Genomic DNA, 25,153 nt, shown 5'->3' with positions numbered 1-25,153 from the left:
CTTGAAGAACATCAAGGCTATGGTTGAGGGCGTCAAGGGCATGGGTATGGAGGTCTGCGTGACGCTGGGCATGATCGATGCGGAGCAGGCAAAGGAGCTCAAGGCTGCGGGCCTCACGGCGTACAACCACAACGTCGACACTAGTCGTGAGTTCTACCCGTCTGTCATCACGACGCGCAGCTACGACGAGCGACTACAGACGCTGAGCCACGTGCGCGACGCTGGTATCAAGGTGTGCTCAGGTGGAATTCTCGGTCTCGGTGAGACCAGCGAAGATCGCGTTGGTCTTCTTCACACCGTGTCGACACTCCCAAGTCACCCGGAGAGCTTTCCCGTAAACGCACTGGTCCCCATCAAAGGCACGCCGCTGGGCGATCGACCCATGGTTGAGTTCACGAGCATGTTGCGAACTATCGCCACGGCGCGTATCATCATGCCCTCGACCATCATCCGCATCGCAGCGGGTCGCAAGACCATGTCGGAGGAGAAGCAGGCCTTATGCTTCATGGCGGGTGCAAATGCTATCTTTACAGGCGAGAAGATGCTTACGACGGAGTGCAATGGCTGGGACGAGGACGCCGCCATGTTTGGGCGATGGGGTCTTGAGCCCATGAAGAGCTTTGACAAGTCTCCGCAACCTGCACCTGAAGTTCGAGTTCTGTAACAGTCAGAATTGCTTAAATTGAGATGCAAGTTTCAGCGAAGCACACCATCCCTCATATCCATGTAATGCAAACTCCATGCTACCTTAGTTATCGAAGTTTATCATGCCCGGCCCGCACCGGCTTCGTTCCGGTCGTGAGAATGACAAAAAAGAACAGGCAAGGTTTATTAGTGATAACCGAGGGAGCGGATAAAATACGATGGGTATCACATCACGTTAGCAGAGGCGCATGAGATGGAGATAACGAGGATAATCAAGAGATGTAGTGGAGCTAAAAGGACCATTCTCTGCGCGTGACTCGCGGATTTTCTGGGTTTGTTGGGCCAATCTCGTGACGACCAACCACGAGAACAGTGAATTTGTTTAGTTAGTTAGTGGTGATGATCAGATTTACAGGAGCTTTTGAGTTTTAGGTATTTGCTGGAAAGTCATTTTCATTTGGGTCTGCAAAATGTGCAATTGCATATGGTCAGCTGGTAGGGTGTATAAAAAGTGCATCGAGTGAGGGCTGCTGCACCTTGTGTGACAAACCCTCTTTGTATCAGATAGATAGATACAAAGAACATATATCCCTCAAATGGCAAACATGATGGATAAATACTAGATTTTCTGATGACGTTTCTGTTTAATGCCTGCAACATCATTCGTCCAAGCGTTGAAACGAACAGGTTACACGCAGTTCATGGACAAGGGAATCAATGGCCAACAACTGACCAAGTGGCAGACTAGAATACTGCAAGTATGCATAGGCTATGTAGTATTAAGAGATCCAACAACAACAACAGAAAACAAACAAACAACAAGCAGACTGCTACACGAATCTAATAGGTTCGGGTTCTTTGTAACCACAGACAGAGACAGAATTGCTGGCCTGTAGACCGCTTACACTCCATCCTCTACACACCCCCGCCTACTGTACACCCTGAGAGTTGAGCTTTAATCCAGGCGCATTAGGTCCCGGCCTCAGAATCATCCTCAGCCTATCAAGTGACCCTTCTAGGTCCTGTAGGCTCCCGATGGGGGATGCTATTGGCATGGACCACTCAAGCCCGTTTCTGGTCCCTGGGGCTGGGGGCTGCCCTGGCCTACACCTACTAAGGCCCTTGGGCTGGGACCAAGCCAAGATGGAAGGAGGGGCGCCAGACAAGAGAAAAAAGAACCCGCCGCCTGGAATTAAAAAAAACGATGGAGGGTCTGTTCCCGACGCATTAATACTGGTACATGCATGCCAATACATGAGCATACCATAACTACCATCCATACAAGGCCATGCCATCCTTTACATTACATCCATATTAACTTGTCACTTCCCTCCCTGGTCTCATCTAAACTCTCTCCTCTTTTGTTCCTCACAGTCCAATCTACACTCAAATTCACTCTCAGGTTTCTACGAAAGAGTCTGCTATACTCTAGCGACTCACCTATCGTACCTCTCTGTCGCAAAAGCCTCTTCGGCTTTGCCGTTCCTTGCCTGATTCCACCCCCGCCGAGAACGCCCGAGCATACAAATCCCACTGCTCAGCCTGGTTTTGAAATCCTCACTTGAACTTTTCATTCTTCCTGGTTGCCTGCCTGCCTTGGCTTATCTGATCCTCAGCAATACGTGTCATACTGCTGCCTCGTACAAAGGACTATCGACAACACAACACAACCGAGATTACGTGAACAACCATATTTCTACTGCCAACTTTTTCGAGCAACTACTGTCATACAATACAACAAATTAAAGCCTCTTCGACAAACCCATACCCATTTTAACCTGTCCGACATCGGCCTTACCTCACCACCACCATGAAGGGCTGTCCCATTGACGAGCTCGTTTACGAGTGCATGTTCCCTCGTCCCAAGAGCAATGACCCTCAGAACTTCCAGGCTCTACTCCAACGTCTCTTGATCCCAGAGGTTCGGCAGGAAACACACTCTTTCTACGGCCACCTCGACACCCAGGAAGCCAAGTACCCCGGCCTCGACTACACTCACCACACCCATCGCATCCGTCTCTCTCGCTGGCAATGGCACCGACGACTCTTCCGCGCCTTCGACAGCCTCAAACTTACCGGAGCCGAGATCGCAGGCTTGACCAAGTGGGAGGGAACAAAATGGGCCAAGGAGAAGTACGAGAAGGAGCAGGGGTATGTTATTCATGACACCACCGCCGACGGTTTCCCAGACTGGGCCGATATCGAGCACTTGCCCCGCGCCAACCGAGATCAGTCCGTTGAGGTGGAAGGCGTTGCTATTGACGATTTGTACAACGAAATGATGGAGGTCGAGAGCGAGGACGAGCTGGATAGTGTGGGTGTCGAACTGAACGAGCGCCTCAGGGACGGTGTTGCGAGACGTGACGCCGGAGACACTTCAGCTGTTCTCGACGAGGAATGGGAGCAGTGGCTGAAGAACGCCATTGAATCTGGTGAAATCAACTACCTGAACGACCACATCTTTCACGACAGCGACACTGTCCCTGCAGCTCTCTTCCCTCCAGGCTTGCTCAGCACTGCCCGAGCTGGCCAATGGCATGAGATTCCCGAATCTCTTCACCGCATCCTCCGCCGCACACTACAGTCAGAGGATCCCAATCGTCCCCAACAAATGCAGACACTACCACTACCACCACCACAGCCACAGACATCGAGCCTTCGCTCTACATCCTCCCTACGGCGCCGCCTCATTGAAGGCCAGCAGTGGCGTGCCTCATGGAGGCGTAGCGCCTATTCAGATCTTCGTCTGCCTGTTGGCGATGCTAGTTCACGACTCGCAGATAATTCCAATGCTTGAATATCATGCTAAGAAGAAAAAAATGAAATGAAGTTAAAAGACAAAAAACCAAGCAAAGAAAAGCAGATGTTCCTAACGAATTATACCCTCTTGGCTTCGTCACTTTTCAGGTGAAGCCTTTTTTTATCCAACACAGCGATCAGACACACACACGCCCGGCCTCACCATCGGGGCACGGAGCCTGCAGCCTCAAATGCAAGCATGACCAATGTTTCATCCCTGTCCCTGCTCAGGCATCCAAGGGTAGACAACAAGCAACCGACCATGAGAGACACGTACACGCACACACAAGACACCCATCACCTTTTTTGCATTTTTCTTTGTTTGCCTATCCACATTATGGATAATGGTGTCTGGCGATTGGGAAACAGTAAACGGGGGACATCTATATGATTTTTTCATGGGAATTGAACGTTATGGATCTGGTTGATAGAACGTTTGTTGCTTGACATTCGATTCGATTGACAAGAATAGAGACGGCTTTCCCAATCTGGTTCTCTTCGCCTTGGTGCTTGTGCTGGTCACATTTGAATCATACGGGCTTGTTGATAGATAGCGAGCGACTTATACCTGTTTATAAAGGGTTTTCTATGTTAACTGAGTCCTCACTGTGGTTATTATCAGTTTGATCTGTAAAGAGCAAAAACGGCATGGTATGATTGCAAACTTCGATCTGTCTGAAAGGACTGCTTAACCAACAGAGGAAATGTATTGTCAAACGACGACGTTATTCTACAGTCAGGCTTCTCAAAAACACTTCGGGTATGCTTACGTTAAAGCAAGTGTACTACAGAAGTGCTTGCCAACTGCTATTGTATCACCAGAATAACCACTCAACGTGTTACAGGGTGGGCTGGATCCATTCTTAACTCTACCAGGTCTACACAGACATAACCGACAACTCGTCACCATCTGCCTTAAGGGATCTCGCGCTCGGACTCGAGGTAGGATTCTAAACTAGGAAAAAGAAAAAGAATCTCATCCACGATTGGTGAGACGCGCAAAAGTAAGGGCCTGACCGGGGATTGAACCCGGGACCTCTCGCAAACTTTAGTCCTCTTGTAAGAACTGAGATGTCACTCCCGAAGCAAGAATCATACCGCTAGACCATCAGGCCGGACACTAGATCCTAGTCATTTGTTAGTGCTGGTGTCCCAAAATTTGGACTATAAACGATAGGTTGATTGACACAGGATATGAGATTCGTTGAATTACACACCGGATCTTGGTTGATAGTAGATGAAATAATTAGATTGCAATGCAAGATTCATTGAGTGATAGTAATTTGACTCGGCATTACGTAGTCTACAATGTGCCTTCCCCGTAATTCCTGTGTAGCACCAACATGGGCTACGATAATCATGACATGCAGCAACCCTGGCTGACAGCTGTCATGCAGTGTCTCACATTCCCAGAGATTTACTATGTTATCGAACTGGCGTTGGTCTACGATTTGTTGAAACAAGGTCGACAGGATACTCTGAGACTGTTCGCTGCATTCTGTTTCCTCCGGCTTACAGACTATCAAATGTATCAGCTCGGCTCATTAATAATGCTGCCGAGACTAAATGTACTACAACCTTTAAAGATGGCTGCAACATAAAACATGGTATTCATTACACTGCTGCCAGAATCCGGAAACTCCTCGCTAATACTAATCCTTTACCCACCCAGATAAATTATAAAATACACCCCAATAGCTACTCCTCTGTCGTGTGCCCCGAAGATGTCCGAAGCTTGATGCGGATGCGATTCCTTTGTTTTGGTTTACTAGCTGGACGAGAGCTCTATCTCTCAGGCTCCAGATGTGACCACTCAGGAATCGCCTTGATCTGCTGCCACATGTATTTTTCGAGCTTGTTCGCCGACTTCGCGTAGGGTGTGCTCTCATTATTGTACTTCCTGCAGTTGTCGAAAACAAGCTTGGCGTCCTTGATGAAATCTTCAGGCGTGAGGTACTGGTCGGCCTCAAGTTTGCTCTCCATCGTACTAAGATCCATAGGCTCCTTGATAACTTCGTAGTAGTCGGCCACATCGTCGCGGTTAACAGGCACAAGGAATGGCCAGGCCGAGTTGTGGTTCTGTAGATCGTTGAGTAAGTGGAGCAGTTGGTTGTAGTTGGGCCCATGGCGAGGTTGGCGGGCTAGCTCGTCCATGTCAGGAGACCATCCTGATGCTCGAATGGCAGGAATATCGAGAGGGTTGATCTCAGTGATTCCGTTCTTCCACTCCTTCGGCGGAGCATGGATATTGTGTGATTTGGAGTAAGCGCGGATCTTGGCTTGGACGCATTCTTTCTGCTTAAGGAGCATGCGACCCATTTCGAGATATCGAATCCGCGGCAGCATCGAACACTGCATAATTGTACCGCCTTCATAATCCTTGATGTATCCCATCCAGACCTTTTTGTCGAGGGTGATTTCTTTAGTGAAACCCTGCTTTTTGAAGTAACCAATAGCGTAGTTGTCGGCATAAGTGAGGAAATGCATCACGTCGCTTGTTGCCTTGACATAATCCTTCAAGTGCGACATGAGATGGGCACCGTATCCCTTGACTTGCTGGTCAGAACTAATGGCACAGAAGACAATCTCGGCGAAACGGCGACCCTTGAATGGGCGATATGTGATCCCTCCAACAACTTCAAGGGGCTTCTTGACGATGGCAATCGATAAGTGTGTTCGGTCGTAAACTAGTCGCGCAATATAATCCTTAGGCATTTTGGGAAGTTGTTTTTGAAAGATACACTTGAGTCCGGTTAAGATAATGAGTGATTCGCGCTCGTTGTCGTTGTTGACTACTCGGAATTCGATTTCGCCATTGCGTTCTTCGATGACGGCGGGCTGTAATAACCATGTGAGTACAGGGTATGTGTATGAGGTTTCTTAGCAAACCGACCTTTTCAGGGAAAGGAATCCTCTTGATCTCCGGTTTCTTCTCCGGAGGCTCAGCCGAGTCATCTTGCTTGATGCGCTTTGATGGGGTAGGAGACGATGGCTCCTCCTCAGCTTTGCGCTTGCCGTCTGAGTGAGATATTGTGAGTAATTCCATCGTAGTTTTGGTCGCATATCTGATAAGACTTACTTTCTTCTGACATAATCGCAACAGGAATCCTGTCGGGTTCTTCAACTGTGAAGTTAATTAGGGAGCAAGTGAGTTATGATAGAATGGAGTATCATGACAGCGGAGTGAGGCGCGTCGAGAATGTCCGTGCACTGCTTATGTCATTCAATGTGGGCCCTCCAGCTCGAGGCAGGAGCTGACAGGGGTAAATACGCACTAAACCCTATTTGTCTATGGACACGATGCGCCATCGTAAGCTCATGAAGCTTCCCCAGAGCATCTCCTAACAAAGCAGTTTGTCAAGTCAACGCGTTCGCCTCAACTTTTCTACCGCGACACATCAATTTCTCGCGAAACCCCACTGCTCACCCTCTCAAACCACAGTCCACTCTTTCCAATTTAGCCTATGGATTCTTCGCTGCATGAGGTCTGGCAAGCTGCTGCTGGCAGTCCCTTCTTCCCTACTGTGAGCAAAGGAAGCCAGTTCTGGGTCGCCTTTTTCTTGCTCCTCCTCGGATTCTCTCTCACCGGCGTCTTTGCCCTTAGTAAGTGTCTTGACTCTCATCTGCCTTTCTGCCTACTGACTGGTTTCAGACCGCACACTCGTCAACGTTCCCGTACTAGGCATTCCAGCCTCCATCGCCATTGCGTACGTTCTCCATCGACTGTCCATTATCTTCTCAATTACTTACTTTCCACAGTTTCGGAGTGGTCTATATGTTCTGTGCGGTCGGAGTCTACGTCTAAGATACCCAAAAGTCCTCATTTCGATCGGTTTCGTGTAAAATAGTTGGAGCAATCAAGAGAAGCCGCTACTACAGGCGCCTATTGCTTTTCTGCCAGTTATCGTACTTTTTATCCACCCATTATCTTCAATCTACCACATTTCCCAATCTCGAAATGGCACCAGACGCTCAGCCAGTCTTTCGCGCAGTTGCGACTTCGACCAGACCACTGTATCAACTTCTCAGATGCATCAACTTTGCACCCAGAGTTCATGTTCAAATTACAGAGGATGGCGTTCGTTTCGCTGCTGACCATGCACGGGTGATGCAAGGTTAGTTTGACAGCTTTCCTTGGGATAGACCACAACTGACAAGCATCAGGAGTTGCATTTCTCGATAAAGCTCTCTTCTCATCATATACAGCCAATCTCCCTGCTCAGGATGGCGACAATCCTCCCGAGCTTCCTAATTTTCAACTTTCATTATCTTCTGTTCTCGAAGTACTCCAGATTTTTGGAGCCGTAGACGTGGCCACACGGGCTCAAAAAGCAGACCAGGATCCTTATCGCAGCAATCTTCGGAACTATCGGCCTGATGCTTTCAGTAACCAAACTCTTGGTATTTCTGGCACTTGTACTCTGCAGTATGGCCAAGAGGGGGATCCATTCAAGATCACCATTGAGGAGTCTGGAGTTAAGACAACAGCGTCATTGACAACCTATCTACCGGAAATACCTGATGATATTCCATTTGACCGCAATGATCTGTCCTTCAAAATCATTATGCAATCTCGGACGCTACTCGATTCTATGGCAGAGATTTCCCCGACAGCACCGACGAAGCTAACTATCGCAACCACTAAAACCTCGCCATTTCTATCTCTCGCTGGTGTCGGGGATCTTGGAAGCTCAGGAGTGGACTTCGCCCGTGGAAGAGAACTTCTCGAAACCTTCAACATCCAGGAACGATGGTCTCAGGCGTACAAGTTCGACTTCATCAAGAATTCAACAGAAGCAATGCGGATTGCCACCAAGGTTAGTTTACGAGGGGATGGTCAGGGGGTACTGAGTCTGCAATTCATGGTGGATATTGAAGGTGGCAAGCGAAGCTTTTTGGACTTTCGGTTCGTTCCATTCATCTCGCACGATGAGGATGATGATGAGGACGATGAGATAGAGGAGGCTGGCGAAGCAGACTAGATATATTGACTGGAAAAGTTCTTCACAGAGGGATGTTAATGTGAAGAAATTGTCTCACCCAACCACTCATGTCTCACATACCTTTTTTACTGCTGGCCGTTCTGTCTTGTCACTGGTTGGTGATGAAACCTTTTTGGAAATCCCTCGTCTCCCTTGATCCACCAATGGAATGCAGCATGAAGCAATCTGGAACATGCCCTACGTCGAAGCTATCGTGGCCGGAATGATGGATCCAGCCTCCTCTGGCATCGTTACATCTATCGCAGACTCTGTCAGCGATGCTGCGCTGAAAAAGGGGCCTCATCCCACCTATTTCCGTTTGTTCAGCTTCTTGAGCACATTTCATATTTCCATTTCATCATTATCTTCAATCCATCACCCGTCAGACCTGCAGAGCAGAACGACGTTTTATTTCTTTACCATGAGCCAGTATAAAGAGATCCAAATCATCATGTCCTTTAAGCCCTGCACCACAAACACCACCACCTCCTCCATGAACAACAGAAAGATTTCATGTCATGACTGCCTCTTTGGCCCTCTGAGGTCATGGGCAAAGACGAAATTTGGAAAGAAGCCTACATATGTTGAGCTGCATGATGACTTTGAGCCTTTGCTTGATGAGAAGAGAGCACCTAGGCCTACCTATGAAGTATCCAAGATCATGCGCACTGCTACACCACGAACGATTAAACGATACAACCGGCTGCCTTGAAGATAAACACATGAACGAAAACAACCGGTCATGATTCAGCCATTGCTCGGTTTAGTCGTCCAGAAGCACATTATGCGATATGGAAAAACAAAAGCTATATATGAGAAACGAGAGACATTTTTATGAATTACAAGATCTTATGGGAGTACTGCAGGTCGGTGTATTGCTATGGGGTATCGGGACCTGATGCTGTAAATGAATTATGGTTATGGAATACAAAAAAGGAGTTTGAATAAATTGCGCGGCTTTGGTCTACATTTAGTTTATTTTAAATACATGAATATCATTTCTACAACATTGCTCCTGATGTTACAACTCAACCCATAGGAAGTCCATGAGAATAGATTGGGGTCCAGCAATTTTGAATCCTAGCCTGTGGCTTCTTGTGATGGCTCGAGGAGGAAAGAAAACCCAAGACGTTAATCCAAAATGTCAAAAAGACTTAGGTATATTGGCATAAATTTAGGATACCTTTACTAATTTTAGGATATCTTTTACTGAGCTTATTTTGATACCCTACATAAAGGTCTGGTGTTTTCTTGCTCCCTCAGGCCTGACCTATAGCTTGTTGTGATGGCAGTCTTGGCAATTGCATGGAAATCCCGGCAAGAATATGGGTCCAGTTCTGTTTCATGTGGTCGAAGCTCACTTGCATCAATGTCTGATATGCTCGGAACATCACGAGTATGAGAGAATTACTTGACTGTGTTCTTATCGGTGGGTGGCCGACTCCCCGGAGAGCTCGTGCCAGCCGCGAGGAATAGCATCCTGGGATATGCCTTGACCATGAGGTTGAGAGGACGGAAACGAATATACCGCAACATGGATCATATTAAATTAGACTCAGCTGAGGTACGTTGAAGAATAAAAACGGATACTGTCCCAGGGATTGACCTTGGTGTTGTTGGGGGCTATGGTGTTCTAATGCTTCCAGCGCTGGGCAACTCCGAAAATTGTTAACAAAAGACCAGGAACAAAAATATATTACATGTGCATCAAGGATCCAAATATAGAGTATTTCTTGTTTTAATGAGCTTTTTCTATTGGCCCCCATGAAATGTTCTGCATCATTGAGGCTCAGAAAGCGATTTTTAACTGCCGTGTCCGAGAAAGGCAGGTGCGCCAGGAACGAACAAGGTTATTATCCATCCTTCACGGGCAGGATCGATTCCTCCCGCGGAAGAAGAACCCACCAAATACAACATCACTTCAACTGCGCCACGCTTCGACTGTCTATCGATTCTTCTCTCATTGTGACCTCAAGCTCTTGTCAATTAATATTCACCGCTGTCTTGACGCAGTCAAATCATCCTGATACGATGCCATGGCTCTCCCAATGCAAGCAGCCGTCGGTGGTTCACCGCTCGGAATTGGAATGAAGACACAATAAACTATCGGATCTACTAGCGATAGGTACCCATCGCTAATCGTTCGCCCGTAGCCCGTCAATGCACGCGGGAAACTTTCCTTTCCCGTTCTCCACCTTAAGATCAGCATCAAGGCCCGGTAGATCAGCCGCCCATTGCCAAGACAATCATTCGACTCGATACAAGCTCCTAAGGCATTTCGAGTTACCGCCGACATCAGGGCTCTCTCTTCAGGTTAGCACTGCAGGCTACCGAATTCCAGGGGTTACAGTGCATACGTAGGCTGACAGGAGGATCGTTTCTACTACTGCATCATCCCGCTCCGCCTGATACCCACTGCTGTGATGTTACAGGACGTCGTGGGCTCTCAACTTGTCTCCGACGTCAAGATGCTTTATCCAGACGGGTAGCGACTTTGATGTGCTGTACGGGCCCTTTCCTTGGGCCCGGCTATTCGATATCCGGAACTCGAACGAACCACTGACGATTAGTGGGTGGTTGGGAGTTGTTGCACAAGCTGGATACGATGACCGGGTCTCGACGTTCGAAGCAAGACATCTTGTTTCCTGCTTCTTGCAGGCCTGAACGAACAGCCCTGAATAGCATCAGCCACGATCAACCAACAGCCAATTAGCACGGAAGTAGACCATATACAGATTGCCTGTATTGGTATGACTTTGCTTGCATGCATCTGGGGGCCATTGTTGCTCCACAACACCATGATTGAGGATAGGCTTACAGACGGAGGAAGGACCGCACGAGTTCACCAAGAGTCCATTCCCTGACTGCATCGCACCGTATGCGTCCTGAGGTATATATCTACTGATGAATCCTGCGACATCTGGGCAGTTGAATTGTTTGCAGGCCAAATCGCATCTGGTTTCCGCATTCGGGTCCGTTGAACTTTAGACCTATCTAAAGCAGCCTCGAATCCGGCGACACTGAATGAGATCGCATCCACTCATCTAGAGCATATACTTACCAGCATTTGCTCGACAAACTCTCTTTTCAACGCACTTCTTTCATTCTTCTTCTTCCTTTGCTTCAGGACTATGTGAAACCGTTTTTTGTTTTGTTTTGTTTTTGAATTTTCTTCGTTCCATCATCTGCCTTTGTCGGGCAAGCCAAGATGCCTGGCTTGATACGGCGACTTATAACTCCTCAACGGTCACAACACAATATCAGAGATCGGGATCGTGGTCGCGATCGCCATGAAGATCTCACTGATTCATGTGAGGACTTGAGTTCTTGTTGCGCCAAGTCTTCACAAAGAAAGACCAACAAGGCCAAGGCTCGTCTTCCAGTTCCAAAGAAAGGTGCAACGCCTGTTACTATTCAAAGAATACCTGACGTACACCGTATTGCGAACGCAGTTCCTCCTCTACCAACTCCACGTTTACGAGCACCATCTGTCAGCTCTTCACGCTGTGAGGGGCGAAATGCTGCTCTTGAGGCTCTCATAGGCAATAATCCCACCAACAGATGGCCTGCACCTGTTCTTTGTCCAAGTGAGCACGGACAAGCCCACCCACATTCCTACCATCACTCCCATTCCTCCCAATCATCTCGGTACCTGCGCCCCCCTCAGTCTAGGAATGGTCCTCTCGGCCCTGTCCATGCAAACGACAATAGTACACACCTAGAAAGAACCTCACCAGAGGCGTCGATTCTTTCTTTGTCGGACCATGGCGCTGATGGTTACGAGGCCGGGCCAACCACCTGGCAGCCTACCCAACCCATGTACGACAGTCAAAGCCTTGGCTCGTCATCAGACAGCGTTGACCGTCTATTTCGTGAGACTGATGAGGCATTCAAAGCTCTTGGATCTGCACTTAGAGAAACCCAACGTGCATCACAACTATCTGTTTTACCTTTACCACCCTCACCACCAGGAATTCCAACCTCTCACAAACACTCCAAATCCATGCCGCTGCCCACGGGCTTTCAAAAACATTCGAGATGGACAAGGGAGGATTCACCCTCTACTTCATCTCAAAGATCATCACCGGATAGAAGGACTTCGGTGGTGAAGAAACCTCAGAGAAAGAAGCATAGTCTTGTAGGGACACCATTTTCGAAAGCGGCGATCCGCACACCAAGATGGACTTTGTCGGAGAATGTGACAGAAATTCTCACAGGGCAGCGTTTCAGACGCATCGAAGCTGATGAGATGCTAACACCGGATCGCATTGAAGCACTGCGCAAGAAACGAGAGGCTGCACAACAATTGGACGACGAGCGCGCTACCACTAGAGAACGATATTCTATCGACTCCGTTCGCAGTGCAGCATCAGATAACTCCGAGACAGACATTGAGCCATTCCATCTTGACGAATTAGCATCTCGAATTAGAGCGAGACAGGCTGTGGAGAATTCGGCAGTTCCGGTCGTAGTAACGCCTCCTGCCACAGACCGGACTCCTGATCTGGATCTTGTTTCCCGAGACGTTTCGAAACGGGCCTCAGGGGAGGATGATGATGAGTCAGTTGGGAGTGACAAAGATAAAAGTGACGCATCGCCAGAGATCTCACCTCAATTGCCGGTCAAGAATCCTGCACGATTCGGTGCAGAGACTTCACAAAAGCTACCATCGATCCCCGAAGCCATTGGGGCGGCGACAGCGAAAGACGAGGCAAGCATTGAGCGCCCGGCTAGCCTGCCGACCACCGAAATCACCAATATGAAGATGGAAGAGAACGATGAGTTCTTCTACCTCAAGAGTACACCCTATACTCTCACAAAACCATCTTTCCGTCATGGACCTATCACCCTAGCCAAGGCCGAGGTTGGCAAAGGAGTCAAGACCATGGACGACACATTAGACTGGACAGCGTTCCAGATGGCGATCTTGGGAGGAGCCGGGAATTTATTCGAAGACACGTCGAGCGAGGAGGACACAAAGCAGGTGGAAGAAATCACGTCGTGGTTCGATACGTTTGGCTTTGAGACATACGGGGTGCTGATACCCGGAGACGTGCCTGAGCCAGAACCAGAACCCGTGGCTGTTTCTGTGTCAGAGCATACGCCTTCAATGAGGTCTTCGGCTCACAGCACTCTCTCGTCGACGCCTTCAACCATCGACACTGAAGTTGACCTGCCGATCCCGGTGGGTGCAGAGTTCCCCTCCGGGTTCTGGAACGCCCCGGGGCCCGGCCAGACTCTCAACAAAGCTAAGTTCTATAACAGCACAGGGCTAAAACGATGGGTTGGCGAAGGACGACCGAAACGCCCTTCGTCACACAGCTCGGAAGACAGCCTACCACCGAGCCCAATGATGCCTCTCATGGTTCATATGGGCGCTGGCGAAGCCGATATTCCGGATACGGTACCGATGGGTTACAACCTAGACCATGACCTGCCTGATTTTCTGAAGTGGGAGGCGGAAAATGTGTATGCATCTGGGTTCAGTGTATCACCGTGAGGGTGATTTTTGTTCGTTCCTTTGTTATTCGCAGTTCATTTGGCTGGGATGCTGATGTATCCATCCCATGCATGAGATTTCATTTTGACACGTTTACCATATACCAAAGCATTGAAGGCGCTGAGAGCATTTATAATAGATGATCAAAATATCGATACGAAGTATCACGTTATATAGATGATGTAAAAGAGTTGACGTTTGATGGTCGACATTTGACATTTGATGTTATAGCGTGAAGATTGTATCGTCAAGTTAGTGTTTACAGTGGGTAAGATTACAGCGACGAGTGAGTGCCTGTGGCTGTGGTAGCCAATCAATTCTCCAGACTCACAGCCAACCCACAGTGTTTACCTTTCTCTGGTCTCATGCGATCCTTACAAAAGCATCTCATCAACTCAAGTGCCAAAACAAAGGCAACAAAAAACGTGCTCTATTCTTTTTCTATTTCTTCCACATTTTTATCCTTCCGTCTCCCAAACAAGAATATATACAAAGACGTCTCCCTTTATTTCCACGTCACCTTCACAAAGTCATCATAACAACCAAAGCCCTTTGTGTTCATCAGTAGCTTCTCAAAGCCAGAAACAACTCTTCCACCGCCAACCACAAAGAAATCACAATGCTCAGACGACCTGCAACAACTCTACACATCACTTCAGAGGACGTCGCTTCTTACGAAGACCGTCGTGCGCGTGAAGCCCTCGTCGCAGCACAGCAAGCACGAAGAGCCGCTGCTGTGGCGGCTGCTCAGCAGAGTCAGGCTGATATGGAGGGCGTCCATCAGGCGCTGCAGGAGAGGGAGAGGGATGATGATGTCAGGAGGGTCCGGGAGGAGAGAATCGGTGTTTCGAGGAGGAGATGAGAGGAGGGAGTGGTTACGAGTTATGCCTATGATGGGGTTGGGTCTGGGTTTGATAAAGCGGCTCATGGTTCTTAGTTGACCATTTTGTATGATGAGATATATCTGTTCATTCCTATTACTTTTATCGTCTTGTTTATACATACAAAACAGCTCTGCGAGAGCGCTATATCGGCTATTAAGCAAAGCCTGTTATCAAAGAACATCAATATGTTCTCCTAACCCAATGTGAATTATTATATACAGAGCGCTTGAAGCTGTTCTGGCCAAAACCGATACTCCTCCCAATGCGCGTTTGTTTATCCTCTCCATGCAAGATATGCGAAAAACGAGACTGTCATCCAAGCAACACGCCATGTCGTCGTCCATAGTTCTCGAACGATAACGCCAAGAGCCTTCTTACCACCGATACGCTGATCCTGAACGCTTGTACTAAAGAGATTATCGTCGAGATGGATTCGTGGTCCGCCTGCAGACCCCCAGCCCCAGCGCTTATCGCTACGGCCTCCACGTCGAGCCTGCCATCGACCCGAGGTCTGAACAGGGGACGCGCTTCGTCCATTACGGGGTGCTGCGGCTGATAGGCGTGAGGGTAGGTGATGCGCTGAAGTACCTGAAGATGTGGTGTTGCGGTATGACGATGCCTCGGGGGGGTCCATCTTGTCCTTATACATAGGCAGGACAGCTGAAGGCGATGACTTCTCGGGCTCGAGAGCGAAAGGGGCGAGTGACAGCGCAGGTACAAGTGCAGCGCGAACGACGAGAAGCACAAGCGTTGCGACGATGAAGACGATATACTCCATATATGTATGGATCTGGTTCGGCAAAAGACACAGATGAGTCTGGATCGTCTGCTCTGGTGCTCCAGGCAGTGGCTTGCCTTGAGCATCAACAGGGTTGTACATGCTCGCCATGAGGAAACCCGGGGTAGGAACACCCATGGCCATGCTCATACTCTTGACGGTAATTTCCCGAACATTCTCCTTCGCATCAGAATGCACAACCTCGCAGTAGTCGTGATCATCGCCTGAGAATACATGCTTGATGTTGCCCACCTTTTTAACCAGCTTGACTGAGTCCTCTTCGTTGAGCACGTTCTGGTATTGATATCCACCAACGACGCTGAGAGCGTTTCGATGATCAGGGAATACTGGCTCTTTCTGCCCCTTGGGAGGTTTGGCAGGTGGCCAATGTTCTCGCTGAGGTCCGCAAGGTGTTCCAGGGGCTCGATAGAGCGGAACGTGAGTCAGGAGAATCGTAGGAAAGTCGGGTCCGTCAGCCTTTTCTGCTTCAGGGTTGTTGCCCCATGTTGGTTTCGACCTTTCCAGCTCCTCGACGTGGTGAGGATATCGAAGGCCTCCTTGGAGATCGTAATAATGGCGCAACTCCTCCTCAGCTGCTTTTCTCTTCAGTGTCTTTACACCATCCAAAAACTCATTCACAGGTCCATAGATAGGCTGCAAATCATGCTGGTTCTTCCACTCTGAAGTATCCGCGCTCAGAGAGACCGAGTCAACAGACACAATCGTATGGTTTCCAACGACATCAACACGATTCACATCCCCAAAGAATGCACTGAATCGATCCCGCACTGAAACCTGGACTTGCGCACCAAAACCCAAGTCATGGTTTCCCGGTAAACTCGTCACCAGCTTCCGCCCGCGCTGCCAAGCCCCGGGTGCTTCTCCACCGTCATTGAAGTGCTCGAAGAAGATATCCCCAAATCTCTCATACTCGTGTAGCCAGAAATCCTCGCCATACTTGTCGTGCCACGTCTGAACCAACTTCTTCTCCTCCTTTGACCGGCCACGTCCCCATTTCGGATCGACGAACCTGCCCTCGCGGGTCTTCCACTCCCGGCCACCGTCGAAAAGATCGCCGAGAAAGAACAGACTGTCGGGATGTAATCGTCGCTGCATGGCTCGGTAGCCTCGTCGTAGGTAGTTGTCGGTAATGAGGACTGTGAGAGGGTTGATAGGCCAGGGACGACCTGGGTAGGAATGAGGATCGATTATTTGGGGGTCGGCGACGAAGACGAGGTGGTGAGGTTTCGCATCTTTCGGCTACACATCGTCAGTCATGTCTCTTCCAAGTCGCATGCTGCACTGAGAGAAGCCAAACATACCCATTTCTCCCAATGATCCCAATCGCAGTTCGCAACCTTGCTGTTAAACACCCATCGCTCGCCATACAACAACACTACCATCCAAAACAATACCACCAGATGTGGAAAGCTCAACAACCGTCTTGAAGTAAGATTCCGCCGTAATCTCCGCGCAATTCGTTCACCCATCGACGCAGCTAGACGCTTTCCCGGCCCAAGAGCCCACAGCCTCAGCTGATGCGCCGTCTGCTGTGCGTTGACCGATAGAACATGGCCTATTGACTGGATGTTCCTCGGAACCTTGGAGTTGGTGTGATACTGGTATTGGCGCGACATGATGGCGCCATGCCCTTGCTCCCACGATCCAAAGCCTCGCAGTTAGGCTCTCCACGCAAAAAGTGTCGTCGTATCGTGGTTCGTTCACAATGTGGTATTCGTCGTCGAAGTACGGAGTAGCCTTTGTTGATCGACACTTCAGGGAACAAGGAGGCCCCTTGATACGAATGTCAATGTTTCAGTCAGACAATTTAACGTCTCGTTTTCGTGCTCTTTCTAATTTCGGGGCCGTATCGCAGCAATTCGCCGTCTTTTCGTGTCCAATGTCGTATAAATTGTGAAAGGAGTGAATAGTTCAAGAGTCTAGAAAGAAAGATTGCGTGTTGAAGTTGGTCTCCTCATAAGGACAAATACGTTAGCACGTAGCTCGACCTTCCTCATGCGTGCCTCGACATGATTCGCCAACTTTCTTTCTTCCGGTCTGCATGAGGAAATTCCGGGGCCTGGTTGGGGCTTGCTTAGCGCTCGGATCCCCGCTATTCAGGGGTTTTAGCGGCTGATGAACTGCAAGTGTCCCTCGAACTGTCTCAGGGGCAAGACTCAAGTCAGCCCGGACTATCGGACGATGGATTCAATAAAAACATCAGGTAACAAAAGGAAGAGAGGATTAGAAATAGATCAACGCTCGTTTTTCATTTATAGCATGAATCAAAACATACACGCCTTTTAGATGGCTGTATCTACACTGCTAATTTTCCCATAGTAACACATATCCCAAAAAAAACTCCGTCCGAATGCCGAGAGCATATAAAGAGGCTATGTCAAGATACAGAACCATATGCTGAAATATTAAACACACAGATAGTCCATATCAGACCTATCTCACGCGGTAAACATCAATGTCGTCATCGTCGTCTTCACTATAATCGTCATCCTCCGGAGGAGCTCGGTTCTTGGGTTTCTTGCTGCGGAAGCTGAGCAGTCTCTTAAAACCACTCGGCTCCGCAGGCTCAGCACCTGCAGCATGAGCTGCGGCCGACTCCGGTTCTGGCACGTTCTGTGCCTCATTATCAGCGTCGTAGTCATAGAACAGCTTCGGTACGAGCAGCCTGTAAGGCTTGGTGATGCCCGTGGGGTCCTTGGGGTTGATCTCGACGTTCAGGGTGATGTCGAGTCCACCCTCTAGATCAACGGCATACTTGTCTGCCTGCTTCTTCTGCTTGGTTGAAAGACCTGTAGGTGTCCTGTAAAAGTTTCCAGGACGAGGCGCAGGAGGAATGTAGCCCACAGCCTCGCGCGAGTGTGACATGGCTCGCGATCCCACGGTTTGAGATCTACGAGGCTGGGACATAAAGTAGGAGTCGTCGCCCTCAGTATATTCGTCGTAGGCAGCTCCACCTCGAATACCCGAAGGACGAGCGCCTCCTCGTCGAGGAGACTGGGGCTCATCCCAGTACTCCTCATCATCATATTCGTCTTCGTCTCCCCAGGTACCGTTGATGCCACCGTCATCAGCAGCACGACGCTGACTAGGTCGTCGAATGAAGCTGAAGAATCCAGCCTTCTTGGCATCGGGGGCCTGGTCAACAGACATGGATCGCTGAAGCTTGGCTGGGGGAGGTCGACCTCCATCTGCCGAATTTCGTCGCGACAGGCTGCGGAATAGACCGCCACCTCCGCCTCTGGTGACAGGAGGTCGAGGGCCACGAACGGTGTCTCTGCTTAGGTCAGGGCGATTGTCCGAAGATGTCGACTTGCTTCTAGAGAGGGACAATCTTCGGAGAAGGCCACCGCCTTGAGGCTTAGGGGGAGGGCTTGGGCTTCTTCCATCAGAAGATCCAGGAGGTGTTGGTGGAGGCGTGGTTCCAGGCTGCCACTCGCGAATCGCACACCAATTTCGGTGCGGAAGAAGATGCTTGTTGTTTCGCGGCTTGCCATCAACTCCTTGCTGGAAGAGGGGGATCATGTCCTCGTCAGTCTGCTTGTCGAAGTGGTGCACCTTGTTTCTCTTGTTCAGCACATCAGCCATCAGATCAGGAGGTGGTGTGTTGGCAATGGCTGATGAGATGATGTTGGGCATGTATCGCGGGTCCTTGTGTTTGGCAAGTCCCAACTTAGGGTTGGAGTAGAACTGTCCAACAGCCGCAAGATGGACATCACCGCTGAGGATAGTGACTCGCAAAGACTTGTCAATAGCCAGATCCTGCAAGTCTTCAACCACGACGGCTCGCTCCTGTTTGTGATTCTTGGCAGTCCAGTGGTCGTTCAGATCATCCAAGACCTCAACACCGCCATCAATATTGTTGAGAGCCTTGCCAAAGACACCGGTCCTGCCGAGTGCCTTGACAGGATCCATCAGTCTGGATGTCAAGCTATTATCACGTCAGTATTGAGTTTTTGGAAATCACTCGGCAAGTCACTCACATATTCTCCAACCAGACCAATCTGGGGTACGCAATAGGAATACCTAGGAGCACCAGAAGATGTTCGACCTGTCCCCGGCGGACCTCGGCGTACAGTCGGTTCATAATCTTCTCCCATGTCTTGTCAGAAACAACATCATGCTCTGTCCTCTCAGTACGGCAGTCGACTGCAAGAAGTCCAACTCTGGAACCAACAGACATGAACAGACTGCGGCCAACTTCGCCAATGTATGGACCAGGCTCTGAGCCAAGAATCCAGCTTGACTCGGTAGTCTCTGTCTCAGTGGCAATGGACTGGTGCTGGAACAGCATATAGTACTTGTACGCAATTGCACCCAGGCCACTGAAAACAGGCGACTTCATGTCGTGATGAGGATACGATCCATATCCGTCAAAGATGTCGTGATCATCCCACATATTGACCATGGGAATCTGGGAGTTAGCAAGGCCAAACAGACCTTGTGAGAACCACATGCAGTACCTCTCTAGGTAAAAGGTCTCCAGCTCATCTTGCATCTCAGGAGTCAGAGCAGCAGTGTGCTTATGGACAGGGTTGCGCATCCGAAGCCACTCCTTGAAAAGGCTGCATTCTTCCGACACACAATCGTTGTAGATCTGGTCACCGCCACCAATCATGAGATGGAAAGGTCGTGTTTGGTGGTTGTTCAACACATCGCGCCACATGGGATCAGGGCCACTAAGCTCATCAGGCTTGACGCTCATGCTGAAACCGTTGCAGCTGTGGAACATCATGTTCATAGTGTCGCCTTGAGCAGGGACCCAGAAACCTGTGGCCGGTCCGCGGTTGATGCGATACGCAATGCGCTGCTGCTTCTCACGGAGCTCCACTTCGATGTTGAAGCGCCAGAAAGTGCATCCACGCTCAGTGTGAAGCCTGGAGCCTCTCACATCTTTGTACTTCTGGACCTTCTCACCATCAATACCGACACGCTTTCGACGGCTGGCAAAAGATCCAGGCAGATCAGTTGGGCCATCAGGGCCCGATTGATGAGGAGCGCTGCGAGTCTGCTCGAACAGTCCGGCATCAGTCTCGTCACGCGAGAGATCCTTGGCCTCATCTATATGATCCACAGGGCGCACGTAAAGGGTTTCTCCTCTACGGCCCACCTTGGGGTGCCCCGCGATAGGATCAACGTACTCGGGCGACAAGTCACCCTTGACGCGATGAGGAGGGGGAGGTAGCAGCTCAAGGCCTTGGACGAAAAGGCGAAGTGTGGGTGCAATATCATATGAAGAGTCAGAATCTTGAGTGACAATCATGATGCTGCCACGCCACATCTCTCGTTCCACCAGAGCACCAGTTCTATCTGTTCTGCTGGGGACCTTCTCGCGCTTGATCCCGCAGTATCTCAACAGCGGGCCACACTTCATGAAGAGTGCAGGCTTAAAGCGAGTAGGGGCTAAAGGGTTGTGTCAGTTGATTTCGGATCGACGATAAAATAACACCAAACTTACACTGCTCGTTGTATTCGCCATCAAAGGCCTCAGCCTTTCGTGGTCGTGCCGCGTAGCCCTTGCTCTTATCTTGCTCCCACCAAGCCTGGTGTGTGTCTGGCTCTGGAAAGTGGCCATCCTGAAGATCCAAGAAGTTTCCGGACAAGCTACCAACGGTTCCCTTCTTCCACTCATCAAGCCATTGGGGTGGCTGATACAGGCCATCACCGGGGACCATATCCTCCGGACGCTTGAAGACCATGTTCGAGATGTGATGAGAGTCAGAACTAGCAGAAGAAAAGCTATCTGCTCTTTCAGCCTTCCTACGAACAGCAGCCTGGTTCTGAGCACGGGATCCATCATCGGCTTCCTTCCTACCAAGGAGTCTAGTGCCAATTGATTTACCACGAGTAGGAGGAGGAGGAATGAATTCATCCTCGTCAGCATACTGAACCCGAGGGACAGGCTCAGTAACACGCCTCCTGATACCCTGGTTATCACCAGGCATAGGTATTTGTTGACGCCCAGGAACAAAGTCGACTGATGGTCTTCGTGCATCGTCTGTTAGTGGAGGGTCAGGAGGTAGCTCTTTTTCGCGGGTAAAACGGTCATTGAGTTCTTGGGTAATCTGCCGAGTGTTTTGTTGAGTATTTTGTTGGGTATTCTGTCGAGGAGGGAGTAGGTCATCTTGATCATCATAGTAGTAGTCATCGTCATCAAACTGTTGTTGCTGGGGTTTCATCGCCGAAACCATAGGTGCAGGACGCCTCTCTGATACCACACGGCGAGGAGCATACTGATAGTCGACTGGCGGAGGCTTCTTGAGCTTGTTGCTGCCACTTCTCGTCAAGGAGAATCCCCCAGTCTGAGGTGCTGGCTGAGTAGGTTCCCTCGCCATGGTCTGTTCAGGAAGCTGTACGTTATCTCGAGCTGCTCTCTCACGAAAGCTCAAGTTACGCTGAGGGATGCCAGAAGTCGGCTCAACATGTCTGGGAATGGCAGATTGAGGGTCCATGCGTCGAGGCATAGGCTCCATATCGTCTGGTTCCATCATTGCGCCTGAGGCGTAATACTTCTCTGCTTCTTGGGGATGCGCTACTGACACGCGGCGACGATGTGAGCCTCCTCTCTTCACCGTAACTTGTGGGGGCAATTCTTGATAGACATCTGTTGGCGCATCGTTTTGCGCATTCTGTGGGATATCTCGGTAGGTGTCTTGTGGGACATCGCGAGATGCGTCTCTCTGGGTATCTCTGGGGTATTCTCGTGACACATCCCGAGAAACGTCTCGGGACACATCTCTTTGCGCTGAAGGTTGCGCACCTGAAAAGAAAGCTGTATTGCCCGACGGACGTCTCTCACCATGGGTGATGGAGGGTTTCCGTTCATGAGACCGCACTTGCTGGCCTGCAGGCTGCTTTCCAGCTTTCAATGCCTGTCGTTCTCTTGCGCGTCGTTCAGCGGCTTCAACTCGGGCGCGTTTTTCCTCCTTGGTCATGCTGTCGAGCGTCAGCTCAAGCCTTTGGAGGGGTGATCGGTCGTTTGCGAACGCTTTGCGACGGTCTGAAGACCCGCCTGTTGTTTGTCTTCTTGACAATGGATCGAATGCGCTGGCGCCTGAGCCTCGTCTTGAGAAATCTTCTTGGCCTTGGTCAGGTCTCTGACCAACGGTCCTATCAGATGACCTTTGGTATTGATCGTCTTCCATATCGCCGTCTTGTTGGTTAGGATCGCGAGGTGCGGCTGTGTCTGAGGCGGTGTAGGTGTAAGGAAGACCGCCGTTACCGTATGGATGGCGATAGCTCACAGGAGGACCGCGAGGAACTTCTGGAGCAGGCGGAGGAGGCGACAATGGCTCGTCGTTGTCGTACTCTTCTTGCTGTCGGCTCTGTTGGGGTGGTCTAGAAGCCTCAGCAGCAGGTACGTCTCGTCTGTAAGAAGATGGTCTTGGAGCTAGACCTTGGGGAGCGAAATTAGAAGTGGTTGGAGAATCATAGGGACTAAAGGTAGATTCAGTAGGAGCCTCGGTGACCTGAGTTTGTAAAGAACCACGATTCGATCTGCGAACTGGGGCAGCGTCGAGCGAAGATCTACGGTCAGCATTATAGGCATAGTCGTCCGACTCAGACCTGCGGCGGGTATGGCCCGCATGGCCAGTCTGGGCGACCTTGGGCCCAGGTAACTGGCCCCAGTATGGCGTCGACATCTGAGGCTGACAGTTGATCCTCGGGGCGGTGTGATTGGACAAGCGCGTTAGAGGCGAAAAAAAGAGACGGGAAAGATGGATGTCAGGCGTTGAATCGCGCGTTACTGTACGTTGGAGCGGGAGGCGGGTAAAAGATGAGAGGCTGAAGCGAACGTAGCGAAGCTTTGATTTTTGGGCTGTTCAGGCGCTAGCAATTCAGTGGAAGGGCCGCGTAAATGGAGCTGTAGCGGGGCGCTGAGTCTAGTCTAGGGCTCATGCGAGCTGCCGGACTAGACAATGCTTTGCAGAATTGGTGTTGTTTAGCTGAGGGAAAGCAAAAAAAGAATTTTCCTGCAGCCTGCAGGGACCAAGAGGAAAAGTTAAGATGGCTGAGGAGGAAAGAGAGATGAGAATTCAAGGCTTTCCTGGGTCGATACGGACGATAGCAGAGCCGGGAACTGCCCTGTTCTGCTCTCTACCTTGGAGCCCAAGATGCCGCGGCGGTGCAGGGATTACACGACCCTGGAGCTATCTAAATCCATCCAAGAGCTGTCTATACCCTGGAGGCTTCCCCATGCTCATCATGTTTCCCAGCCTCGAATGCGATCGTTGGTCTTGTTGAGGTAAGTTTGGGCGTTGATGTCTCCCCAGAACACACTTTGCGCCGAGCATAGTCACATCAGAGAATCCATAAATGGGTAGCTGAAGCTACTAGCAAGGATCCAAAACTTGTTATATCTCGTCTTCCTCGTCAGGTCGAGGCTGGGGATGGCTGGGGGCGGGGTGTCACCGTGTCTCACCCTTGGAGCTCTTCCGAAGACCCAAAAAAAAAGCGGGTGGCTGGCATCGGAGACACGGGACGGGCCCGGACAAGATAGCCATTAAGAATGTGAGAACGGGATAATTGGGCTTCCGAGGGCAATTGATATCGTTGACGGTTGCACGTTTGGTGGCGGCTAATAAAGCCAAAATAAAACACTCTTTCTTCAATTGACTTCACTTGTCAAGTTGATGAAGTCATACAGCTAAAACGGCTGCTCCCGAATATTGATATGTACTTCAGGCCGTTGGCGCGCGGAACCTAAGGGCGGGATGGGCCGAATAAAGTTTGTCTCATCCTCAACTAAACTGGGAGAAAATGGTAAGAGAAGTTCTCAGAATCAATATAGTACGGAGTACGGATACGGAGCAGGTAGTCATAACTGAGGAAACACGCTGGAAACCTTCGATCTGGATCCAATCTACAATTGTCAGACAATGACCGATCTAGTTGCTTGGCAATTGATGTCGTAAACTCAATATCGGCCGCTAGGAGGCTACACAAAGCCTTGGGCTTACGGATACACGTTGCCCAGCCTCCCTCGATCAAAGTCTCACGGCAGTTACTGCATGTCGTTACCCGTTACGAGTGATTGATGGATTCTCTATTGTCCCTGCAGGGTCCCTCGTGGACTTCTCGTATTCTAGCCCAGTTGGTGGTTGGAAGCTTTGCTCTGCCTGATACACTCACTTCCGTAATCGCATCAACTTGCGATCGAGTCCACATCAGTACCTAGGAAAATGAGCATACTGTGCTATACCTTTCCAAAGCTGAAGGGTAACCTGAATAGCATGGGTGACAATTTTAGTTGGTGGCTGATGGATGTGATGAGAGCTGATCAATTGCTTCCCACTTACTATACATCAATTGAGTTCGTCGTAAAATCAATATTATTCCCAGTCATTAGAAATCATCGTTTAGACGGCAGAGAATCGTCTGTATCAAAAACGTGGACGAGACTTGAAGAGCCTAAGGCAAAGTTCTTCCATTGGAAAGACTGAGATGGCGCGCGGCAGTTCTAGTACAAAAAAGCTCTCCCAGCCTGTCTAGGTGCGACGTATCGTGTATTTGAAGGAACGAGGTCAAACGCGGTCTTTCACTGGAC

The 25,153-nt window shown here is 49.8% G+C and overlaps 10 protein-coding genes; 7 read left to right on the top strand and 3 right to left on the bottom strand.

Moving 5' to 3' along the window:
* FFUJ_00380 (probable biotin synthase) overlaps positions 1–664 on the top strand; it is a gene marked incomplete at both ends in the record, with an annotated part of 1,752 nt that extends 1,088 nt beyond the window's left edge. Inside the window, one exon of the mRNA XM_023573358.1 lies at positions 1–664. This exon is cut by the window's left edge and continues 42 nt beyond it. Within this exon, the coding sequence (XP_023425093.1) occupies positions 1–664 (664 nt within the window).
* Positions 665–2,455: 1,791 nt separating this feature from the next.
* Positions 2,456–3,442, top strand: FFUJ_00381 (uncharacterized protein; the record flags this gene model as incomplete). The annotated part of the gene is made up of 1 exon (XM_023573357.1): positions 2,456–3,442. One exon carries the CDS (start codon positions 2,456–2,458, stop codon positions 3,440–3,442), a length of 987 nt encoding a protein of 328 aa, XP_023425092.1.
* Positions 3,443–5,229: 1,787 nt separating this feature from the next.
* On the bottom strand, positions 5,230–6,536 carry FFUJ_00382 (probable histone acetyltransferase; the record flags this gene model as incomplete). XM_023573356.1 has 3 exons in its annotated part: positions 5,230–6,282; positions 6,338–6,462; positions 6,524–6,536. 3 exons carry the CDS (start codon positions 6,534–6,536, stop codon positions 5,230–5,232), a joined length of 1,191 nt encoding a protein of 396 aa, XP_023425542.1.
* Positions 6,537–6,908: 372 nt separating this feature from the next.
* On the top strand, positions 6,909–7,249 carry FFUJ_00383 (uncharacterized protein; the record flags this gene model as incomplete). XM_023573355.1 has 3 exons in its annotated part: positions 6,909–7,047; positions 7,097–7,151; positions 7,204–7,249. The coding sequence occupies 3 exons, from the start codon at positions 6,909–6,911 to the stop codon at positions 7,247–7,249; spliced, it is 240 nt and encodes a 79-aa protein (XP_023425091.1).
* A 153-nt stretch (positions 7,250–7,402) lies between these two features.
* On the top strand, positions 7,403–8,426 carry FFUJ_00384 (related to DNA repair exonuclease rad1; the record flags this gene model as incomplete). XM_023573354.1 has 2 exons in its annotated part: positions 7,403–7,559; positions 7,609–8,426. The coding sequence occupies 2 exons, from the start codon at positions 7,403–7,405 to the stop codon at positions 8,424–8,426; spliced, it is 975 nt and encodes a 324-aa protein (XP_023425090.1).
* Positions 8,427–8,619: 193 nt separating this feature from the next.
* On the top strand, positions 8,620–9,138 carry FFUJ_00385 (uncharacterized protein; the record flags this gene model as incomplete). The annotated part of the gene is made up of 1 exon (XM_023573353.1): positions 8,620–9,138. One exon carries the CDS (start codon positions 8,620–8,622, stop codon positions 9,136–9,138), a length of 519 nt encoding a protein of 172 aa, XP_023425089.1.
* Positions 9,139–11,634: 2,496 nt separating this feature from the next.
* On the top strand, positions 11,635–13,926 carry FFUJ_00386 (uncharacterized protein; the record flags this gene model as incomplete). Its single annotated transcript, XM_023573352.1, has 1 exon — positions 11,635–13,926. One exon carries the CDS (start codon positions 11,635–11,637, stop codon positions 13,924–13,926), a length of 2,292 nt encoding a protein of 763 aa, XP_023425088.1.
* Positions 13,927–14,545: 619 nt separating this feature from the next.
* FFUJ_00387 (uncharacterized protein) lies at positions 14,546–14,788 on the top strand (the record flags this gene model as incomplete). Its single annotated transcript, XM_023573350.1, has 1 exon — positions 14,546–14,788. One exon carries the CDS (start codon positions 14,546–14,548, stop codon positions 14,786–14,788), a length of 243 nt encoding a protein of 80 aa, XP_023425087.1.
* Positions 14,789–15,084: 296 nt separating this feature from the next.
* FFUJ_00388 (probable protein FR, involved in hyphal branching) lies at positions 15,085–17,225 on the bottom strand (the record flags this gene model as incomplete). XM_023573349.1 has 2 exons in its annotated part: positions 15,085–16,848; positions 16,911–17,225. The coding sequence occupies 2 exons, from the start codon at positions 17,223–17,225 to the stop codon at positions 15,085–15,087; spliced, it is 2,079 nt and encodes a 692-aa protein (XP_023425086.1).
* Positions 17,226–18,042: 817 nt separating this feature from the next.
* On the bottom strand, positions 18,043–23,249 carry FFUJ_00389 (uncharacterized protein; the record flags this gene model as incomplete). XM_023573348.1 has 3 exons in its annotated part: positions 18,043–19,537; positions 19,590–21,009; positions 21,065–23,249. 3 exons carry the CDS (start codon positions 23,247–23,249, stop codon positions 18,043–18,045), a joined length of 5,100 nt encoding a protein of 1,699 aa, XP_023425085.1.
* Positions 23,250–25,153: the final 1,904 nt, after the last annotated feature.

The sequence above is a fragment of the Fusarium fujikuroi genome, chromosome FFUJ_chr01, assembly GCF_900079805.1.
Source record: "Fusarium fujikuroi IMI 58289 draft genome, chromosome FFUJ_chr01".
Taxonomy (NCBI): domain Eukaryota; kingdom Fungi; phylum Ascomycota; class Sordariomycetes; order Hypocreales; family Nectriaceae; genus Fusarium; species Fusarium fujikuroi.
The sequence above is the reverse complement of the archived record's forward strand: the minus strand, read 5'-3'. Positions and strand labels throughout refer to the sequence as shown.